Source organism: Channa argus, chromosome 14 (genome assembly GCF_033026475.1).
Source record: "Channa argus isolate prfri chromosome 14, Channa argus male v1.0, whole genome shotgun sequence".
Taxonomy (NCBI): domain Eukaryota; kingdom Metazoa; phylum Chordata; class Actinopteri; order Anabantiformes; family Channidae; genus Channa; species Channa argus.
The window spans coordinates 17,371,043-17,394,262 of record NC_090210.1 but is presented as its reverse complement, the minus strand read 5'-3'; the positions used below and the strand labels follow the sequence as shown (position 1 = coordinate 17,394,262).

At 38.0% G+C, this 23,220-nt stretch overlaps 1 protein-coding gene across 6 annotated transcripts in view; it reads left to right on the top strand.

The window, feature by feature from the left end:
• The window catches only part of LOC137098737 (RNA-binding Raly-like protein), a 37,354-nt gene extending 15,293 nt beyond the window's left edge, over positions 1 to 22,061 (top strand). For 4 of the 6 annotated variants that reach the window (XM_067475278.1, XM_067475277.1, XM_067475276.1 and 1 more), the window contains 7 exons: positions 14,017 to 14,092; positions 15,639 to 15,686; positions 16,436 to 16,629; positions 17,939 to 18,052; positions 18,268 to 18,425; positions 20,471 to 20,508; positions 21,261 to 22,061. In XM_067475278.1, the coding sequence (XP_067331379.1) occupies positions 14,017 to 14,092; positions 15,639 to 15,686; positions 16,436 to 16,629; positions 17,939 to 18,052; positions 18,268 to 18,425; positions 20,471 to 20,503 (623 nt within the window). In that variant the 3' untranslated portion in view covers positions 20,504 to 20,508; positions 21,261 to 22,061. Of the gene's footprint in view, positions 1 to 3,805; positions 3,990 to 14,016; positions 14,093 to 15,638; positions 15,687 to 16,435; positions 16,630 to 17,938; positions 18,053 to 18,267; positions 18,426 to 20,470; positions 20,509 to 20,782; positions 21,234 to 21,260 lie in introns of those variants that run through there. The other 2 variants (XM_067475280.1, XM_067475279.1) reach the window with 2 other exon arrangements.
• The last annotated feature ends 1,159 nt before the right edge of the window (positions 22,062 to 23,220 follow it).

Below are 23,220 nucleotides of genomic sequence, written 5' to 3'. Positions count from 1 at the left end.
TTAACCTGTACATTGTTGAGGGTGTTTATTCACAAGATGTAACTGCTGAAAAGAAAAATGAATCCTATTTATTAAAAAATACGTTTCATGCTGCCATAACCACAAAAATATTCAAGTTTCTGTCAACACAGAGTCATATGTCCTGTATGTTTCCTCCTGTTTGCACCTCTGCATCTATTTAGAGAAGCTCCTGTCATTATATTTTCCAGAGGAGCGCAACAGCTACACAGTTGTGTTTGCAAAGAGGGAGGAAGTTTTTAAGGGCATCTGGCTGAAAGTGAATGTGTCCTGAACAAAAGGAGAGAGAGCTAAAATCACATGAAGCGCAAATTCATACAGTAGCCAAAGTATGATATTGCTTTGCATAGTGTGACATATTGCAGTTCTCCTCTGTGACTGTCTGTGGACACGCACTCACACAGAATAAATTCAAAAAATCATAAATGTCAGAGATATACAGCAGGTGCCTATAATAATGCCTCCCTCTGCACTGGAAATCATCTTCTTTGCTTTTATTCTCCTGCCCCTGTGAAATTTAACCCATAACATCTTCTTTTATACATGAGTCTTGTATTTGATTAGGCTCTGGGACTATATCACTAGAGGTGTGAGCCGTCTGCATGAGATATGAATCCTTAATATCTTCTTGCCTGCATTGTCCTTTTATAAAATTACACCAGTGAAGATCAGACATCTGGGACGGTTGTGTAAAGGATTAAAATGTGACAGGAGGGGTCATGAGGTCAGATTCAAACCTGAAATGTCCTTAGAGCACAGCTCAAGTTACCACAAACGCCCCGCGCTTGAGTCATTTAGCAGTCACAAGACACTGGTGCTGCAGCAATTGCTCTGCTCAGTTAATTGTTTTGGACATGACTGGATTGCTGTCAAAATGACTTTATGTATTTCATGCAAATACAAGAGACATTCAGTCCCAGTGGTGGTCAGTGTGAGACGGCAGCAACTGGACATCGGCTGGGTTTCATTTTGCTTACCTGTCTACATTTTCTCTCTATAATTTCTGCCTGGACATAGATGTATTACTATTTTAAGGTTACATTTTATTAAATGAGTGCTTCATTTGATCATATCTGCTCTCCCATCATCTTCAGTTTACACTGTGTAGCAGCTGTCATGTGTGACACCATGTGTGGCTACTGCTGCCTGGTTTGGTCTTTGAGCGCCTCTCTGTGGTTAAATTGCATACTGCAGGTGACTGTCGTCATGCACGATTTTTGACATGTAGAACCAGATATATTCTCTGATAATTTGTAAGAACAATATGCTTAGCATTTAAAAACATTTGTGGACAAATCAAAAATAAAACCAAAAGCATCACATGCAAAAGTTTCTTGAAGGCAGGTTTAAATTTGTTTAAATAAAACACTCTCTAAGGATTAAGGTCAATAAACATATAAGCTCATTCTAATGCAATAAGTATTAAATTGATATTAAACCCTAATTCTTCATCTAAATGTTACCAGGTTTAGCCCACAGCTTCAACTGGAGTTTCCTCCACTACACTGTTTTTTTTTTGTTTTGTTTTGTTTTGTTTTTTTTGACGTCTTCGCTCAGGCATTTATGAATCTTCTATGTGCATGAGCACTAGATGGTGCTAAGAGATTAGAAGTCAGGAAGATGACAACAGTTTTCAATTTCTGTTCCCTTTAATGCAATAAATAGTTATATTTTCCATATTTCAGTTGGGGTTTTAAACGAAAACATGGAAATTGATGACCTGTGGTCTGCGCCGTACAAAGAGGTACAGCTGTGTCAAATAATTAGAGGTGTCTTTTGAATATTTCTCTAAAGATATCAAAGTAGACAATAGTTTATGTTTAATTTCCAGTGACTTGCCTTGAAGTTGTGAATCCTCAACACTCAGCCCCTGTCTTTCATAAGCTTTTATATTGTTGTCTTTTCTTACTGAGAACAAAGGGAGCTGGAGAAATAATAAGACGTCAGACTGTGTGTTAGGCAGCTGGAAACCTCGTGTCAGAGTAATTAGATATTACAATTACAAGGCTTCAGCAACACCAAAGCCCAAATGCTGCAACAGCTGGGGAATCGGTATGCTGCTTTCCCCCCTGGGCACTTAGCTTTTTTAATCTGTCCTCTAAGTCCACTGCCTGTCCACTTTAAATTAATTTATAAAAACAGAAAGATGAATGGAGGCACAGGCACTAGGGAGCTGACTTTCCTTACAGTGGATGAAAGTGCAATGTGCAAGTTATGCAGGTCTAAAAGGCGGATGTATTTTGCAAGATAAACATATAAAATGAAATATCCTGGCTCTCCTGATTAGTTTTTTCTTTCTTTTTTGTTAGTTTGCTGCAAATACGTGTTGAATTGCACTAAAACTGTGTGAGAGACTGCATTTAACAGAGAGAATCTTTTTCTCTCATTTCACGAATTTCACGTCGTCTGTGCATTTCTCTCTTTAATTATGTGTTATCAGAAAGTATTTATTTTATTCCATGCACCACGAATCCCTACTTTTCCTGTTTATTCATTTATACATTTGACTCTGCTTGCACTGATCAAATTACCGTGTCAGTAAAGCTGAATTGAGAAAAGCATCATTTCATTTTAATGAAAGACATTCATTGCTCATTAAACAGTTACAATGACAATACATGCGGCACATTTGCAGCCCTGTTCCCTGATTAAATACCTCTTTGAGATTGTCTGACTGAAACCCTGTTTTGTTTAAGGCTGCACCACTCAATATCTTCATGCTAACATTGGGTACAATTTATATGCGAAATGGGTCACATGTAGTCCTGAGCCTACCAGAGAATTATTCTCAGTTGTTTAGTGTCTTTCAGCTCTTTGTTTTGTTTTTCTGTACAGTTTTTTTTCTTAGTGGCAGATGCTGCATTCATGGCAGGTCAGCAAAAAAAGGAAAGAATGTTAATAGTTCCTTTGGAAACAATTAGTGAAAACATCAGTAATTAAAGTGAACAGTAAATCACGGTCACTGTAAATGACTGTAATACCAACATGTGTCTGGCTGAATATTATTGTACGCAAAACATTCTAAAATGTAAATATATTGTTTATAGTGCATTGTGTATAGTATTTTTTTTTTTACTTTTTTAATGCACATGCCGCAGCAAAGAAAAAAGAACTAATGCCATGTCAGATATTCACTTCAAAAGATTTTTCTAAACATCCGAGCAGTCAGAGAAGGTACTGTAGTGAAATGCACGTATCTATACGCCACTGCTGTGACACAGCATAAGTTATCAATGCCCATGGGGGGATTGATTTCAAGTGTCATGCCACGGCTTGCATGATTTCTAAATTTTGTATATTGTAGCTTTGAGTTTGTACCTATAGGCTAATCTGCAATGTAAAAAAATTTTTTTCTTAAAACAAAATTAAATTAACTGTTGTCAGTTAAAAGTAAATGAGCAGGTGACTAAACAAATGCAAAAAAACAAAAACAAAAAAAAAAGAACTAAACTGACTTTCTTTCTGCCTAAAATGTCTGAGAGGAGTGGGTGGGGGGACATGGGCACAAAGAATAGCAGCTACGGCCCTGTGTACTGCTTGTAACAGGTACTATCCTCATGTTTTAATTTTTAAAATTCTTCTTTCTTCACTTTTACAAACAAAACATGCATTTTTGAGGGGAAACACTCTTTGTGGTTGTAAATGTCTTTCTGCCACCCAGAAATAAACATAATCCTTTAAGTATGGGGCAAAAAAAAAAAAAAAAATGCAGAGTTCTTTGCTACTGAGTGGGGGAATCTGAGCCGAGAGATCCCCCTGGAATAGTTTGACAAATGGTTTGGTCTGAGGTAGCTCGGCTTGTGAGTCTGGAGCTGGAAGCGAGTGCGCCGACAGTCCGCCTATCTGTGGGGAGCGAGAACGAGAAAGACAGAAATACACAGAGACCGGAGGGAGAGCAATACAGCAGAGCATCTCCAGTCATTTCGCGCTTGGCATGACCATGTACAAAGGCACCCGTCGCATCCAGAGATGTGAGTATGAGTATCTCTGAGCCTAGTGTTTAAGATTTTTTTTTTCACATCCTGCTTTGAATTGCGTGCAGGTCAAGAGGAAACCAAGTGTGTGAGGTTGGGTGAATGATTATAAGTTGATTAATTGGTTAGTTGTCCTGGTCAGTATGACTCGATTTTATTTGGATGGCTGTATTGTCCTAAGATGGAGATCTTCCTGAGAAGCTTCAAACTTAAAACATAGCAGGTCACTTTGCAGTATCGGTGATCTGCTGTGTCTCTGCACGGTTTCCTTTTCTGCTGGTTTGTGTTTGCATTTAAATGTTTAATTTCTAAGAGCAGTGATTCCTCATTCAACCCAAAGGTGCATTATGAACTTTCACCTGGGAGTTTCTACCCTATTTCGCATGACCGATATTAGATATGCAGATAACTGCACAATAAACAGCTGCAACGATTCATCAATTAGTCCATGCCAGAGAATGAAGCTATTTTGATAATTGTTTGTTTTAGTCATTTTTAAGAAAGAAAAGCTTCTCTAATGCAATGGTTTGATGCATTTCTTTTTATTATACATGGCCGAAAATTTAACATTTGATAGATAAAACATTTGGACACTTCAGGTGTGGTAAATTATAATGAAGACATTTCACAATTTTCTGTTAACAATTAAAGGATTCTTAATGAAAATAGACTAGTTCTTAGTTGCCACCCTAGAAATTATACAAAAAAAAAATGAATTTGCCAATGATGATACATAGAGCAATTGTGTAGTCGAAATATTTACCAGTGACCTGATCATGGAAAGGAGACTGCTGCCTAAAGGGCATGATATTTATTTTTATCTATCTGATGAGCGCAGATGAAAAATTAGAGTAACCGCAGAGGTGGCTGTGAGCAGCAGGCTACTGTCTTTCCCACTTGATTGTTCAGTGTTTGGTTGCACGTGGCTGCTCCAGGTGCGTGTGCACCTGTGTGCATGTGATGTCGACATCTGGGGTAGAGATTCTTTATGGCATGGTTAGCATTTGTAAGTGAATTAATAATTCATACAAATCTCATATATCATCATCTGTAGGTGATTCGTGATCAAAGTAAATTATTTATAATGAGAGCATGTTTTGCATATTTATTTAAATAAATTGAATTAGTCCTGCAGCTGATTTTGATTAGGAGTTATTTTCTCAGCATATATTTTGACTTCTTGTAGCTGGAACGGAACAGGTGTTGCTAACATTAACAGTGGCTCCATTCTGTTCAGGTGTCCTTGCAGTGTGACAGCGTGAACAATAGCAGGACCCTGAAAACTAAAGAAATACACCTGTGCTTTTTCTAATCTGGGTTGTCAAAATAGACATATTTACTAATCTGTTCTAATTATTGTTTTGTCTGCCAAAAATTGGATAATTTCCAAAATTGCAGCAAAACACTCACAATTGAGATGAATCATAGAATATTTGGCCTCATTTCTTGCAAAGTTACTCAGACCAGTGATTCCCAAACCTTTTGGCTTGTGAGCACTTAAAATGTTTGCACATCTCCCAGCTTCATATGATGTTGAGGAAGAAGTACTCAGATCATTTACTGAAGTAAAATACTACAGGTCAGAAATACTCTGACCTTGAAGTACATGAGTTATATAAAGAAAGAAGATACTTAATGTGCCAAACTTAAAAGTACTCATCATGCTGCATAACCTGTTATGGAATAAGAAACACTGTATTATTAAATAAAAAGTCTTGATGCATGAATGTGTAACATCGCTGTGATACTATTTATTATTACATTTATTTATTACATTACAATAAATAAAACACACTTAAAATTTCTGCTTGGTAAGTATCAAAAATCAAATCAGAAATATTTAGAAGTGAATTTCCCAGCGCAGCTGCCATTGGCCTTAGCAGCATATATATAATAATAATAATAATAATAATAATAATAATAATAATAATAATGCAGTCCAGTGTTAGATGATGTCTTCCACTTCTAACTCCTCACATATTATGTAGCTCAGTGTTTCCAGCTTCAGAGGAGATGTACAAGTAGTTTCAAGCAGGTGGCAGCTGCCTTTTGTTTTCCAGCTGTTTGCACAGATTAACAAGCGTGCGCTTAGGTGGAGGTGATGGACCGGCTCCGGTTAAAATGTTTCAAAGCGTTGCATTTAAGAGCCACAAAGTTACATCATAAGAAAAGATGCCATAATGGAAAAGGAGTAAAAGTGCATAACAACTCAGGAGAGATGAAAGACTAAATTATCCGCAGGCCACTACTCACTCACTGTGATTTAAAACAAAAACACGCAGCCATGGTAGTGTGTACCGCAGTGTTACGACAATTTTGCTTTCTGTACTGCTGGGCTGTGTCTTTGGATATAAGAACATCTACTGTATCCACGGTATTAGTTGTATTCCCAGTGCAAAATGTGGGCTCCAGCCAAGCCATACATTTAGCAACCCCACATCACGCTCTCGTTAATGGACCAGTGCTTAGCAGGTCTGGTGAAAATAATTTTATAAGATGCTCAGGAGGTTAGGGACAAGCTGCCAGAATTTATGCACTGCCAAGTAGCCATTTTTCTGAAGAGGAACGAAAGAGCCAAGTACAAGGAATTCATTAAAGAAGGGCATGTCGTCTAGTGATTAATCCACGTGTCCCCTCCCAACCATAACAAAAACTGTTAAGCCTTCAGGTTCTCATCCTGATTGGAATCAGCCAGGACTTAATGGACTGAGGATCAGGGCATGTAGCTCACAGGGAGTTGACAGAGTAATTTGAATACACGTCAGTGACATTTAAGAGCTCCGTTTTGTACTGTTGTGTGGACTCATTGCATTTGCACAATAATTTAGAACTAGGCTATGATAAGACACTGGTGTGTAATGTCTGGTCAGTCTTAACTTTGTTTTTTTGCATTGAGGATGGTGTCATGTGATTTTCATTCTTCCGGAGAAGCTGTCTCAGCAGAGATATGCAGTGGTGCATTTCATGCTTTCTACATGTGTTTGTATGGGTCTGCAACTTTGGTCACCTGCCCAAGCCTGCAAGCATCTGCGCAAGCTCCTTGAACCACATTCAGGATAAAAGTTGAGTTTGTGTTGTCTGTACAGCATGTACAAGTACATTGGATTTTTTTGTTTTCCCACCTTACGCATGTCATCCTTGGTGATATTCGCTTTTATTCGCTTGCTTTTTATTAGCAATTTTTTTTCATATGTACAATGAGTCTGTGTTTGCATGCCCCAGAATGTAGTTTGAAAAGAAGCAAGTTCATGTTCATCTGATCTGAGACAATGGAGAGGCCATGAACTGGTTTTAAGAAGCCATAGGGCTGGTTTGTGTGTCTGAAGTTTTGATATACTTTGATGTGGCTATAGCTCCTCTAAACAGCTACACTAGAAGATGGAGTAAAAAGGTGGCTGTCATAGACAGGGTGGAGATGTGATATGGTTTTAAAAACAAAGATAATAGCACATATTTTCAGACAATGTCTCCAGAGAGAAATCTGTGGTGTTGCACTCAGTTGTTGCACACAAAAGTGACAGAAATAGTTGCGTAACAAATTTTTAAAAGAGAAACCTTGGCTGCTTTCCTAGCTTTGCACAGCTGCCAATCAATGGGTGAGAGGTTTGGTTCGTGCGTTTCACAATGCTACAAAAATGATTGCAGAAATAGCCAGGCTCAACCAGCCCAGTACAGGTCTGCACCGCTCAGGTTTGGTGCTCATGTTGAATTATTATGTTAACTACTAAATCTGTCCAGAAGGCAGCTGTTTTCTCATGAAATCTTTATTTACCCACAATGGTAAGACAATCAAGAAGTAGAAATGTTTGTACAATGGGTTAATTTGGAGCTCTGACAACTGCATTCGCACTAATGAGAACAATCATGAGAACCCCAGTTCATTATTCTGACATACACACTAATGCATAAACCCAGACACAAATTAATTCATGTCTGCTTTCCCAACCTGCCACTCACCCTTCTCTGCTTGACGAAACACACTCTCAGGTGTAATAGAAAAACAGGAAGCCGCCCGTGTCCTTCAGCCAAGATCGGAGATTATTCAAGCCTTCCCCACGAGATTTATAGGGCAAGAGAACACGGTGTAGATTGAATCTGCGACCACGGTCATGGCGGATGTCTCTTAGTTGCACATTTGTATTCACACAGGTGCCTGGATGATCTCTTAATCAAATACTGCTCACCTGCTCTCAGGATGTGTGCAGCAGCAGAGATTGAGTTTGCTCTGTGCCCGAAGTGATGGTTCATCTGCCAAAAGATGATGTTTAGACATTAGTCCAGGGAGTAAATGATTTCCCTAACTTTTTTTTACAACATCACTCACCCCTACCTTTTGTAATAACAGAGTTTAAACATTGTCAGCCATTTACATCCCGACTGTTCCCATCACACATTTCTTACGAGCCTTAAGAGATGCTTTGTAAAGTCTCTTCAATATGTTTTGTTGACTATGAGAATAACCCCAGTTAAGAGGAAAATTGCTAATAATCTACAATTCATCTTGTTCATGGCTGAATAAAAGCAGCACAAGGGCTTTACAGTTGTTGAGCTGCTTTTTTCCTTTTCAAACTAAGCTCATCCCAATGCACTAATTCAACTCACACAAAGTGTGTGTGTGTGTGTGTTTGTGTGGGCACCGTGACTCTCACTGACTGTGCCTGGTGTGCCTATAATGACTCGTCCCCACATCCAGAGACAAAGAGCTCGAGGGCACACTGATCTGAGAGGTCTGTGTGCAGCAAAGACCGATACACACATGCGGTAACACAGCGACACACTCGCAGGTAATTTAGCAGAGCTTCATTAATATGAATGAAGCCAAACTGAGTCACAGGGCCTTGAGGTGGTAATGACTGTATTCCTGAAGGATCCAGCATGGATGGATAAAACCGTTACAGAGCTCATCACATCATTGCCGTAGGAGAGTTAAAATGTGGTCTTGTAAAGCTGCGACTATTGCTTCTGATGAGGGAGGCTGTGTGAAAAGCACTTCTTTGACCTCAAAGATGTAATAACTTCTGTAGCCTGTCTACAAGTCAGACAGAAATTAATATCACAACATTAAAACATTTTTAAATATTAATATATGACAAAATAAAAAAAATTAAAAAAGTAAAGTAAAATCTCATCTCAAGATCTATTTATTATCAAAGACATATTATTGATTCTTCGTTGGCCCATTTTGGTCTTTAACTAGTTTTCATTTTTATTCATCACAGTGTTATATCATAATTTGTTTTGTCCTTAGCTTATGCTTTTTATTATTTTTTAAAAGCACTGGTTTTGAAAAGCACTATAAAGTTTTAAATGCCCAAATAAAAACTTAACGTTAAAATTAGAATCCTTTTATTCCGTAAAGCTGCAGCAATGTTGACAATTGATTGAAACAATAAACTCATTTTCAACCTGACTCTGCAATTTTCTTCTCTAAAGTACTTTGTGTGTCATTTAGTGCGTACTGCAGCTCGTTGTTCTGTTTTTCAGGACCACACTAGATGCATTGATAACTTCGATGTTGCACCCCCTGCAGACTGGCAGCAACATGCAGGCAAAGGAGCATTTAGCAGCTAAACTTTCTCAGAAGTTGACCAGAAGCACAGTTCTAAATCCAGCCTTTTTTCAAATGGTGCCCCCATTTAAAAACTTCAATTAAAACAAATCAGCAGGCTGCAGGTGTTATTGAACAAAACCCAATTTGATAGTTTTTCTTTTTCTTTCAAAGAAAAAAAAAACAACCATTTAATGCATTTGCTTTTAGTAACTGCCTTTCCTTAAAACTGCATTGACCTCAATATACAACAATCCTGACTATATACGACAACCAATTATCTTGTCTGAGAAAAACTTTTGAAGATAAGAAACAGTTTTTGTGGGTACGAGTGTGATTTGGGAATGTTTCCCTGAGATATTAACCCAAGAAGAGAGCCCTTGTCACTGAAACACTTGCACTTGTACAACAGAACCCTGAAATAACGTAATTAGCCGTATGTTCTCTCTCTCCTGTCAGCCTCTTGAAGCAGTCAGAATCAGTCATTTTCAGACTTTGCGTTTGAGCTCATTATCCACAACACCTGTAGGTTTTGGTGGTTTTGACTTATTTTCTCTCTATTTCATTTCTTTAGTAAAGACATTACCTGTTTGATTCGATCATTGTTTTAGTACACTCAATTCTTAATGGCCGTAAATCGCAGTAACTCTTGCAGTCTGCATTAATGTAACACAACACTTGTAGTGCTGACAGACTGAAAGAGTTGAGAGCAGGCTACAAAAACCCATAATACTATGGTAAACCTCCTTTTACTGGTGCTCTTATTCGAAGGGATTATTTGATGCTCTGGCCAGGCATTGTTCCTAGTATTCCAAGAAATATAGTCTCATATTTGAACTTGCTCTGTGGAGCTGTTGCTATAAAACATTTCCTATTTTAATATCATCTCAGCAGTCGGGTGTCGAGTGCCTTGCTCAAGGACATCTTGACAACATTGTCGCATAGCAGCACATTCACCTGTGGCGAACACTTTAACCAGCACCTAACAACTATAGCCTCTCAGGAGTCGAGAGGACAGTCAGTTTCTGTCTTTCTGTTTATTGTTAATTTGTCTTCATCTTATTCTGCCGCAGCCAACTTGCTCATAATGGCTTCAGCATAAAGTAACTTTTTATATCCACCCTCGAGGCAGTGCTGCATCCAGTTTACAGTATCAATCACATCCTAAGTGGCAATTGCTTAGCAACTCAGTCTCTATCTCCAGCCTCAACTTTTTTTTTATGGGTAGACACACAAACAAGCCAGTCTACAAGTATCTGTTCATACACACACGTTTGTGCCATTTTTGTATATGATTAGTATAATGACTGTAATTAATCAGTGTGTGTCTGTTGGGTCTGTGGAAGGTTGGGGGTGTTGTGAGGTGGCAGTGTTCATTTTAGAGTGCTTTTAGTGCTCCGCTCTGTCTTTAATGACCCTAGCAGGAGCTCAGAGGAGAGCACACTTTACAATGTGAACCATTCCTCACGTCTTCCTGGAGCCTAATGATAATGATACAGCTGCCCCCGTGCACCACAGACCTACCAATACATCCTCAGTCCATTAGTCTATTAGGAAAAGCAAAGAGGGAATAAAGAGGAGAAGCAATGAAGAGAGTCTGGGCTCCAAACAGAACACCACAGTTAATTTGCAGACTGTGTTTGAAGATGCAGACACAGTTGCAGCTCCTGGAGTGTGACTATGCGAGCCAGACAGAGAAGGTGTGAAAACAGAAACAAAGAAAAGAGATCTTTAATTCAGACACTCATAATGTTGCAGCTCTGGATTATTGTCTCTAGCAGTGGCAAAAAAAAAAAAAAAAAAAAGACTGCAGCACTGTCGGTGAAACAACTCGACTTCAGCTCCTGTCATGACATTTGCTTCTGCATGATCCCCAAGGCAGAGGGTGCAAAGCTGATGTTTTATCTTTGCAACTTTTTGAAGCTGTCACAAGGGTGACTCATACATCAGAACGGGATCTCTCCCACTTTGTCAGTGAGAGCGTGTGTGCAGGAAGGGAGTGTTTGATATTTGTTTATGTGTGTATGTATGACCTTGAGCGGCACTTGAGGATGACTTGAGCTGGGTTTGAGCAGAAGCAGCAACGACAAGTCGACAGACAGTGACAACAGTATAGTTGAAACGCAGAAAGGCTCTCGGCTAGTGGATGAGACTGTCAATCATGATGAGAGCCATGAGGAATGTGCGGATATCTCTCAGAAATCTACTAATGCATGTGCAGGGGATTTCATTTATTGCAGCTTTTGCTAAGGGAACAAACTGTGAAGAACACTATCCTAACATTGACTTGGAGTCCTTATTTGCATAGTTCCACAGTTCTCTCGAAGCCCTGAAAAAGCCTTGAAACATTTTCAGGCTCTTTGGTTGCTCGTCTCTTTGAGGATTACAGTGGACTGAAATGAAATCACTAAATGAATCGATGCTTTCTGCCTCAATTCACCTGGTTAGTCTCATCAGGTGCAGTGGCAACAAACAAATACTTTCAAAGTTTTTACATTAAAAGTTTAAAGGGGCGGATCTAGCTCAATTGGTGGAGTAATCGTATTACAGACCTGTAAATGGCTTTTATTAATATATGAAACTTTTGATTCTGAACAGCTACCAGTTTTCAGTTCCATGCGTTTAAAACGATTGTGCAGATATCAGAAAAGTATTTTTACATTTTATGTGTCGATATTCGAGTGATTACATTGAACTTTATTGTATCTTATTATATATAAACTAAGCACATAATGGTTTTCACTCTTGCATAACAAATTTATTATTCAGTAGGGTCATGGCACAACAGATTGTGTCGACTCCACAGTAGAATCTCTGAAAACATGTACTTCTATAAAATGTCTGTGTTTCATAGACAGACTTTGTGTCTTTTGTGCATCATTATGAATGCTGCTGCATTCATGTGTTTTATTACAGAACAGAAGATATCACATTGAATAGTCAGCATACATAATTTCTCATGTCTCTTCCAGAAGTTTAAGGTTATAAACACTATACTTAGCCCTGTCTGAATAAATTAAATCACCACCACCTTTTGATTTGACCTGTGTGGTGCTATGTTTTCAAAGGATCATAATGTGTAAAGATTGTAGACTGTATAATTTTTACATTAAGGATATTGTTGATTTGTAAAAACATATTGAAGGTGAAATGTTTTTGTGTTTTTATATTCCAATAAAGATTGTGTCTCCTATTGCATTGTTTATAAGACACAACTTTGAACATTGACTCTAAATCTGCTGGGTTTTACTACAAACATTCAGCCCTTTACAAAGAATTGTTGGAAACATTTCCCGCATGAAATACATTTCTCTAAGGGAAAATGCTGTCATTTCTGCGAGGTTACTCAAGAGGTGAAATTTAGAACACAGCGAGAATGAAGTCTGTCTGATGTGTCTCCGTCTGAGAAGTGATTTAGAGGAATCAGCCCTTGAGCGTTTGTCAGCGATGCTCTTCCTCTAATCTCACCTTCCTCTCTTTTCCTCCTCAAAAGAAAATCCTCTAATTAACAATGTCCCTCGTCTCACAAAGTTGGGAGACAGAAAGTTGCTTGCTGGGGTTATGGTTGTCACTTTGGCTCAACTGCAGTGGTAGTGAGATTGGTGTTGAGGAACGTGTGCAGTGCCTGACAGTAAAGGCTGATTTTACATTGTATTTAATTAAAGTAAGACTCAGCTTTCACTGACTTGAGACTGACATTGCATGGTACTGTGTGCTATGATGTATAAACAACATGTAGCTACATAACAATGTAGCACTGCGACTAATAATCTTTATAATTGCTAATTATTCTAGTGATGAGGTCAGCTTTTCTATTACATGCCAAGTGAAAACGAAAAGTGAAAAATAAGCATCATGTTCCCAGTGCCTAAGGTCTTATTTTCAAATTACCTAAATCACAAATGATCACAAAAAAATGTAATTTAGATTCACATAGAACACAGAAAAACAGCAAGTCCAGAGAGCTTATACACTTCAGTAATTACTGAAACAATTTCGAAATTGTGGATTTCTTTCTTGTTACCAATCATTACAGCTCTACGATACTGAAAAAATAATTGCACCCAGCAGGAATAAGGTGAAAAATAAATGATATAAACAGATTTATTTAGACTGTAACTACAATAGTAATTTTAAAGTTAAAACTAAATGACACTTTAATCTGTAATTTCCGTTCTCACAAGATCGATATGTTTCCAATTTAAACTCAAATGTAGGAATATGAACATTTGTACATGTTTAGTATTTCATATTCAGGAAGGAGTGGGACATTGCCAAGTAAACGGTCACTCCTATTTTGACGCTATTATTTCTGAACAGCCTGGAAGTTCATAAATCAATCAGTGAAGAATTTACTGTAGGGGTGTAATGGTAATGCTTTCATTAAAACTGCAGCCTTTCATATTAATTCAGTATTTTTGCTTTAGATGGAAAAATGCTACTGTATCCGCTGATGAAGTTTCATTTTGTTTCCAGACATCAACATGGCAGGAGAGCCAAAGCCATATAGGCCTAAGATGGGCTCCAAGAGGCCACTATCCTCTCTCTACAGGTCTGTGTGAAACGTGTGTCCCATTTAAGTGTATCAGTCAGATATTGCCTTGCTGACCTACTTTTCCTACTGCCTTCTGCAAAATATGTGCTCGTGATCCTCACTGACATCTTGTGCAGGCACAGTCAATCTCTAACCTGTGCCGTCAGTGCCACTTGGCGCCTTTTCCTATTACACATTCACTCATTCTTGACATTTTAGACTCTTGGTGGAGGCAAAGGAAATACAGGGCTCCAGACGCGACATGGCTGAGATCTCTTGCTGAGAGTTACATGACAAGACCATACACATAAATATGAATTTGGAGCAAGCAGTCTGTTAGCTTAGCTTAGCATTAACACGGGCAAAAGAAGTAAATGTCTACCTTGTATCTTGCCAAATATAACAAAAGCCTAGTAGCTATGGACTCCAGGACTCCATCAGAGTCCTGGCGCTACAGAGCCAGGATACCTCTCAATCCCATTCATATTCTTTGTACAATCCTACCGCATGGTAACTGATTACAGTTTCTGTTTACAAAAAGATGACTTATTGTTAATTTACATAAATAGCAGGACACACTGATACTGAACTTACCAGTAAAATGTTTCCAGACAGCGTCCCTTCACATTATCCAATCTTGTAGAACAATAACTAGATTTTTGTGAATACAGTGTTGTTAAACTGCAGAGTGGTCAGCTCAGTGGCTCAGAGCTGCGAAACTGTGCACACTCATTATCCAAAAATCTGGTGAAAATGGACCTTCCTCCTACATGTGCACTTTAACAGTTTGAAAAAACGTACTTTTCTATCTTGCACATTTATCTTTACATTTTTCTCGCTTAGCTTTAATGTCTTTGTCCTGACTTAGATTTTTCTCCTGCTTTGTACCTCACTTGTAAGTCATTTTGGGTAAAGGCATCTACACAGTTTTTATGATTTATATTTAGACGCATAGGCAATGATTGTGGTCTGCCTTAACAGATAACAAAGGTAACAGTAAATTAACACACAATGAGTTTGTTAACATGCACAAATAAAATTATGATTTTTTTTAACCTTAACCAAAGTGATTTTGTTGCGTAAACTTAACCAGGCCAGGACTCCAGCCATACACTTTGCACGCCCTCCCTCCAATCTCAATCACTTTGTTTCAATTAATGTATTCAGCTGTTCACCCACTTAAATAAATATCTTTCATAAGATTTTCCACATCCACAATCCATTCACTGATTACATTTCCTATTGAGCATATTTGTGTTTGCAGTGTAATTGCATAGACAACAGCTAATTAACAGGAAAAGGAAGAGTGTCAAAAGGTATCAAAACTCATCGACCAGAACGTGAAAAGCTCAATAACAAAACCTAAAAAAATGATAATGTAATAATACAGGACCAGACCCAGGTTAGCGGTGTTTTCTCTGTAAACTGAAAGCAGAAATGTGTTTCTTTCCCCGCACACACACACACACACACACACACACACACACACACAGTACAGTATATACATTGCATTTGATACTGTAGCATGCAAATAAAAATAAATTTCTCTTTGATATGTTTACAGCGGCTACGAGTTTGACTATGACTACTACAGAGATGATTTCTACAGCAGGTATGTAAAAAGGATTTTTCTGGCGCCACTGAATAATAACAGCAGAGTCAAGTCTTTTTTTTCCTAATATTTTTCCCTTCTGTATAAACCCTCTTCCTCCTTCCTCCAGCTATTTAGATAAAGATGAGGTTTGAGCAGAATAGCCCATTTCCATCTGAGGCAAAGTAACTACATTATCACAGGCATAATGAATGTCATATTGGGGAGGTTTTTATTCCTCTCCGTTGGGCTTACTAATGATGCTTTTATCCACATAGGCAAGGACTGAATGTCAGATAGTCCCCCGGCTGGTCATTTGCGCCAGCAAGGTAGAGAATGTATCTTCCTTCTGACATTTTCATTGGTTTGTTTACTTCCTTTACTTTGCAATATCCCTGAGAGTTGAATCTTTCAGCTTTGACTCATTATTGCTATTTTGGCAATCTGATATGTCATAGGCAATGAGGAAGAGGATTTGATTGAACGACTGTGGCATTGTTCAATATGTACCACCATCATTCAGACATCTTTTACAGCATGTCTATTAGGTGCTTTTCAAGCAGTTCCTGTTGCTCGAATAAAAACATGTAGAGACTGCAGGAAAAAAAACTCCAACCTGATAACACACTTTGCTTTTCAGTGCCAGAATTACCTCTCCCTCTTTTTTAAAAAAAATATGTTTTTCAGCACTGTAATGATTGTGTAACACATCTGTAATTGCTAAGATTGCTGCAACTTATTTTTCTTTTTTTTTTTTTTTGTGTCCTCAGACTGTTTGAGTACCACGGACGCGTTGTGCCACCAACCCGGGCTGTTATTCCCATCAAACGTTCACGGCTTGCTGTCCCATCCACACGTAGAACCAAATCCATTTTTCCAGTCAGAGCCTGTTCTTCCTCTTCCTCCTCCTCCTCCTCCTCCTCCCGAGCATTGAATCTCAGCTCTTCTGCAGCAGGCCCTAAATGTATGTACTCCGTGTCCCATTTAGCTTATGTTGTTTACATTTTCTTGCTTTGTTAAAAGGATAATTCTGTTTTTTTATAATTTGGATGTTGTTTTTGTAGTTGTAACATAGACATTAATTTCTATAGGAAACAGTCTGATAAGAATGTACTCTCCATGGTAATTTCTGACATATAGAATATGGAACATTGTTTTCTCCTACTAACAATCAAACAGTACAAATTAAAGAAAAGCAGCAAACTGTTATGAAGCCCTTTATGGAACATATTGGGCAGATTTTAGCTGAGGCATGACTTTAGTCAACTAATTGTATCTCCTGAAAGGATGTGAACAGTTTAGTCAGATTATCTGTACTTTATTTGTAAAGTGCTGGTAATGTATTATTTAAAATCCACAGAAAGCACAATTAAATGTTTGAAATAATTACTTAATACCGAAAAGGATCTTAAAAAGTAAAACCAGTACTGTAACTCTGTAAACTATGATGGGTATTTAAAGAGTTTTTTTTTCTTACATTTCACTGATCTGAAAGTTCGTTTAAAAGCAGTCTGATCTTCTGTCTTGTGGACATCTTTTTAGCATGTTTCTTGCAATATTTTTCTATAAACTAGATATGTGTCATGTGAAAGATGTCACTCAATCTGTTCAAACTCTGCAGTTACTGGGAGCTGTGTTCTAGATCTTACAGCACGAACTTCATTGATATATTTTACTCTCACTGCTCCCACTGTAGCATCTATTTCTGCCGAAAGAGCTCCAATAAACAAACAGTTTCCTGGCAACACTGCACCAAATGGTTGACTAACTTAAGTATTTAGCAGCTAAACAGCCAGCTCAACCTGACTCCAACTAGTTGCTCATATTGTATAGTGTCTGCTATATTTAACATGCATTATGTTTCTCCATTTTTGTACCGCCCGTAAAATCTTTGCAAAATACAAATGCAAATACATTTAAATTTGTGAATGCAGTGCTAGTAACAAATTATGGCTAAAACTATAAAAAATAAGATTCAGGATTTGTTAAAATGGATTCATTCATTTGTCCCGTTTTCACAGAAGCTAAATCATTATTCTACCCACATTACAGAAAGGTGAATTCGAGGTGAATCATAAACTCTGTCTTGCATCTATAAGTCCTTTTAACTGATTCTGACCCAACCACATTTCTGCCAATGAACTTGAGATATATTGAAGCAGTGTAGTGTTATACTGTATAGCTGTTGCTGTTGTAACTAAGTGTATAACTGTTTAGTTGCCAAACTTAACATATATATAATAGTTTGAAACTTTATTACTGTATGTTCACAGTGAAGACAGACCAGCTCCTAACAATCAAAAAGGAGCTCTCGCACATCAAGACCAAGATCGACTCGCTGCTGGGAAGGCTGGAAAGGATTGAGAGGCAACACCGTTCAGATGCTGGTAAGACATCAGGAAAAGGAAGACCTGTCTGCTGGAGGAGCATATATATACAGTATGCTGTTTGTTTAGCATTGAAATAAAAGACACACACACAGATTAAGGAGAGAAGGGTGAGTGATGGAGCAAACACAGAAGGTTAATCAAGTGGCTTGTCTGAAAGATCAATTCGGTAAATCCGTTACGTTAACTGCCAGTCGTTCTCTGTCTTCTGCCAGATATGCAGAGGAAACAAGAGGAGGTGTGTGAGTGTCTCCATGGTGATGCAGCAGACCACTCTGGTGGAGAGGAAGCGGAGGCGACAGCCGAGGTGGAGGCGGGGGAGATGACGGATGGCGGAGAAGACGACTTTGAAGATGAAGGCACTAGCGACATGGTGAGAAGGCCAAGTATCCATTTACATTTTCAACGAAGACTGAGTGGGGTACCAGAGATCTTCCATCTCTAAAGAAAATGCGAGGATAATGTGTCTGGTCACTGTGTTTCCTTGAGTCTACAATTAATGCATGTCCCTTAATGCACTTGTGCGATCACCTCTGTGTCTTGAGTTAGTTAATGTGTTGCAGGAGCCGTACATCTCTCTTTTTCAGCACATTAATAAGGTGTTAAAATGAAGGTTGCTTTGCATAATTAACAGTTATTCTGGTAATTTAAAATTTTCTTGCTTCCACTCTGTGACTCAGAAACTCGGTAGATTGTAGCAAACCTTATAAAACAGATGCATTATTTGGGGAGTATTTTCAGTGGTGGTGGTACTCTATAGTCTTTCCAGCTGCATGCCGGATGGCGTTGATACACTGGTCGTAATAAGTATTTTGATTCAGTAACATTCCTGCTAGATAGGACAGATTCTGGCAAACAGACTAAACGTTATTTCCTGGTCGTCATTAAAGAACAATTGGCTTCTGACTTTAGAAACCTGTTTCATTAAACACTCTTTGAAATAAAACTCCTCTCTGAAACCTCGTTCATATGAATGATGCACAAACTTGTTGGTGTGTAAGGGGATTGTATAAGGTTAAAAAAAAATACAGGCATTACGAGGTGTAAAAGAAGAAACAGGAGGCCAGCTGTATTTCGCTAGTCTATAGAATTTACTGTTGAAGGTGGAGACAAAAAGGCACAAAGTAATACAAAAAAAATCAAAGAAGTACACAACAAGGGCAACTACTTAAGGGCAAGAAGGAACAAAAAGGCCAGTGGGTGCCACTTTAAATTAATAAAGGAAAATAACTAACAAAGGCCTCACTAGATTCTACAGCTCCTTCCTAACAATCAGTGAAACTAAAACAGAATAAAACCCTGCCCCCTTATACCAAATAGAAGTGATAATAATGAATAGGAAAAACAAAACGACAAATGAAGAGTGTATAGACAATCGAAGTGTGAGCATGTGCAAACAACTAACGAGGCCTCGGCCCCAGTCTCTAAAGGCAACCCAACAGCGGGACTAACGAGTACAATCTTTACAAACGGCAACGACCACCTCCGTACACAGCAAGCAGGAACAATCAAGCACAATGTGTACCATGGCACAGAGATACAGGAGTGCGCACAGGTATATTGTATCCTGGACAAGCTTCAACCAGCACTACTTTGCATACTCAGACACACAACAGAGAGTTGAAGCTACAGAGGGAGAAAGCAACAAGCTGGAGCTGTAACAACTGATCTTTTGTGTTACTCTAGCTCTGCATCTTGCTCCTCTTTCCTGATTATACTGTAAGAGATGAAAGGAAGTAAAACACTTGAGAGGCTCAACAGCCTCTCAAGTGATCAATCATGAAAAAGAACCCAGTGCTAGAACCCAGTTACCAAAGTTTCCAAACCGCCATAATTTCTGATGAAAAGAGGTTTCTTATTTATAACAGATTGATGAACAAATTAAAGAGACGTGCATCTTTGACCATGCTTCAAGCAGGGAAGAAACTTGTTTTCACATACATTTTCACAATTTTTAAATTAATAATGTTGTGTTGTGTAGATGGTGACTTTGTTAGACTTGTTTTAACCAAGTAACCTTTGATAGACGTCAAATCTACACAGCAAGTTGTCTCCATATGTACAGAGAAGTGACGTGTGTCCAAAAATATCAGTGGGTTAAACTGATGCTTCCTCGTCATATGCTTAAGGTTAGAATAACAAACAATTGTTTATTTTTTTTGTAAAATGATAAAAGTCCTCCCCTTTCCTTAACAGACATGAGACACTGGATATACTATATGCTACATGTGCTACAATAATGTAAATCTCCAATCATATATTAAAATCATATATCCAGAGTAAGCCGAAAGGACAAAAACAATATAGTACAATATTTTCAAGACAATAAGGACACAGCTTTTACTTAGACAAACAATAATGAGTATATCTGCTCGTGTCTACACTGTTGTCATAATCAATTATTTTCTTACATTGTAGATAGAGAACCACATATCGGACATTGACAACTGAGCAAGGTCAGTATATAATTGTTTGATTTTGCACAATTTATTTCTTTGCTTATGTAGAAACAAGCCAACACATGTGCAATATATACTATGTGCTATTTTATAGTAGGAACAGAGTGTGGGAAGACATCCACACTGGCCCTTTTAGTGCCCAACAACTCGTAGACCCAGCACAGAGACTCAAACAAGCCGTGGCTTATTTCACCATCTTTAAACAAAATGAGAGTGTGAGAAACACTGCTCGCCATCCTTAAGTTTAATCCTCCATGCTGTTCTTCTACAGTAAATGGCCTGTCATTCTTTCCATCTGGGAGCGTAAGGAAAAGCTTCTCTGCAGTTATCACTGATGACTGTCTGAACAGCCGCAGAGATAGGACTCTGTCTCATCTGCACTTTTCATCAAACAACATTTAAATCTTCCCTGATTTTCTTTGTGTCAATAAATAGCTATGGGATTTAATTTGCCTCTTGGCTGACATTTCCTCCCTGCTGTCCTCAAGTGCCCAATAACGAAAATCTTTTTCAGCCCCTGTGAACATGACAGATCGTTATGATGGCATAATGAACGGTTTGTCCTCAGGTGGAAATCTCAGTGGTTGTGGATAATACCAGGAGCTCTTAGCATGAGTTTATTATAACCTTAGTCACAGACCTCATGCTTCTGTAATTTCATCCTACCTCCCCTGAAAATGTTTTCTACATATGTGAAACAATCTGACAGTAATGATGACTTTTCACTGCTTTTTCATCCTTTGTTCAAGTTGGGAGAAAGGAAGCCTGCTGTATAAGAAGTTGGGTGAACCGATACCAGCAAACCTTCTTGATCAAGAAGGAGTATTTGAAATGACATGAAATCAAAAAAAAGGAGCGTCTGATAGGAGGAGGAACAGTATTTCAGATGTTTTTGTTGCTTGTTTGCCTCTTTAGAAAATGACACTCCTGATGTGTACTACATCAAAAATGCTGGTTATGAATATTCTCCAGACTACTGCAAGATCAAGTGCAAAGAGCAATCAATCACCCCCTACCCCTCCCCCCTGCAAAATGATTGCCTTTTTAAATAAATAAGGACAATACAGTAAATTGTGTGCTTAATATGTTATGGTCTGTATTGTGCATAAAAATACAGTTACTGTATGTGATCAATCAGATGACCCATGAAATGCCCTCCTTTGTTGTATTGCAAATGTATGTTTATTCTGTTTCTGTGCATTAGTAAACTGTGATGAGCCACGGTGTTGGCAGAGGGCTAAAAATGAATGTATGGGGAATATGTTTTCTTTAAAACGACTTGAGATTTATGTGATTTCCTTTATTTGTACATTGTGCTAAAATGTACACTATGTAATTATTCAGTGTCTCCACATTGTATTGTATGGATATCATGTATCATCCTATGATGTGAAAAGATGCATTTTAAAATTCTGTTTATGGTAACAAAAAGATGACTATTTTTACTATCAGCATGTTACAAATGTGGCTATTATGGATCATTTGTATTCATTGCATCTGTTGCACAGCTATGGATGATAAGTTTTTGAAATAAACCTGTTCTCCCTCCAAAAAAACTGAATGCTGTGGCTCTTATTTTTATAAATATTTGAAAAACAAAAACATGCAAACTGTTTCTGTAGAGGTCATTTCTTCAGATGGAATAAAACTGTATTTTTATTTAAGTTTTTCCAAAACAACTTCAGCAGTAGTTTTAAACCATGAGAAGAAGCTCTTGATTTACTAAACTTTTACTTTTTACCAGCCAAGGTGATCCACAGTATCTGAATAGAGACATTCTTACCCAAACTTCTACTCCAAGCGGACATATACTTTTTTAATACACGAAAAGTGTTCAATTCACAAACGAAGATCCATTCATTCATCATAACCACTTATCCCGTTAGTAGGTAAAGTAAATTAAATTAAAATTTTATTAAGACTAAGGATTTTAAGACAAAGGATCTAAAAAATATGAGGTATTAATTTAACCACCCACCAGCAAGTGCACTGGGAGTATCATTTCATTAATTGATTAGTCAGTTTGGGCTCTCAGTGAATGTGATGAGTGTTTTCCTGAAAAACAAAAGGCCATCATAAAATAATTCTAATGTAATAATCTAATATGTTTTATATTTTATGTTTAATAACGGGGTATTTTTTTCTGGCCATCTTCCTGGTGATAGTTTTGTGAAATTTTCCCTTAAACCAAAACACGTGACACTAGCAAGGTGAAAATAAAGGAGCAGTATGATCATACATGTACAAATTCTCCACTATAGTTTAATTATAGCATTTCTGTTTATTAGTCCTATTCTTTAATTGGCTATGCGAATATTCATCAAATTTCTTAATGCATTGCCCTTGAAAACTACAGCTGACAAATGGTTTTGAGGCAGCAACAGATGGCATTTCTAATCCACTCACTTCATTAGCATGAGATCATCATTTTCCCAGGTTAAGGAGGGCCACTGGCTGCATGGGTTACAGGTATAATTGGTTTTATCATTGCTGGCTAGCAGCCAGTGAGTACAATGATCAGTCATGCAGCTCCTCTAAAATAGACCATGTTCAGTGTGGGATGAACTGAATCAATCACCAGACTGTGTAGCTGCTGGAGAAATTGTGAATATAATAGGGGTCGTGATCTTTATATTACATCTGTGATTTGAGCGAAGATTACTCGAAAAGCATTTTTTCACAGATTCATAAGTCAAAGACTGATCCTAA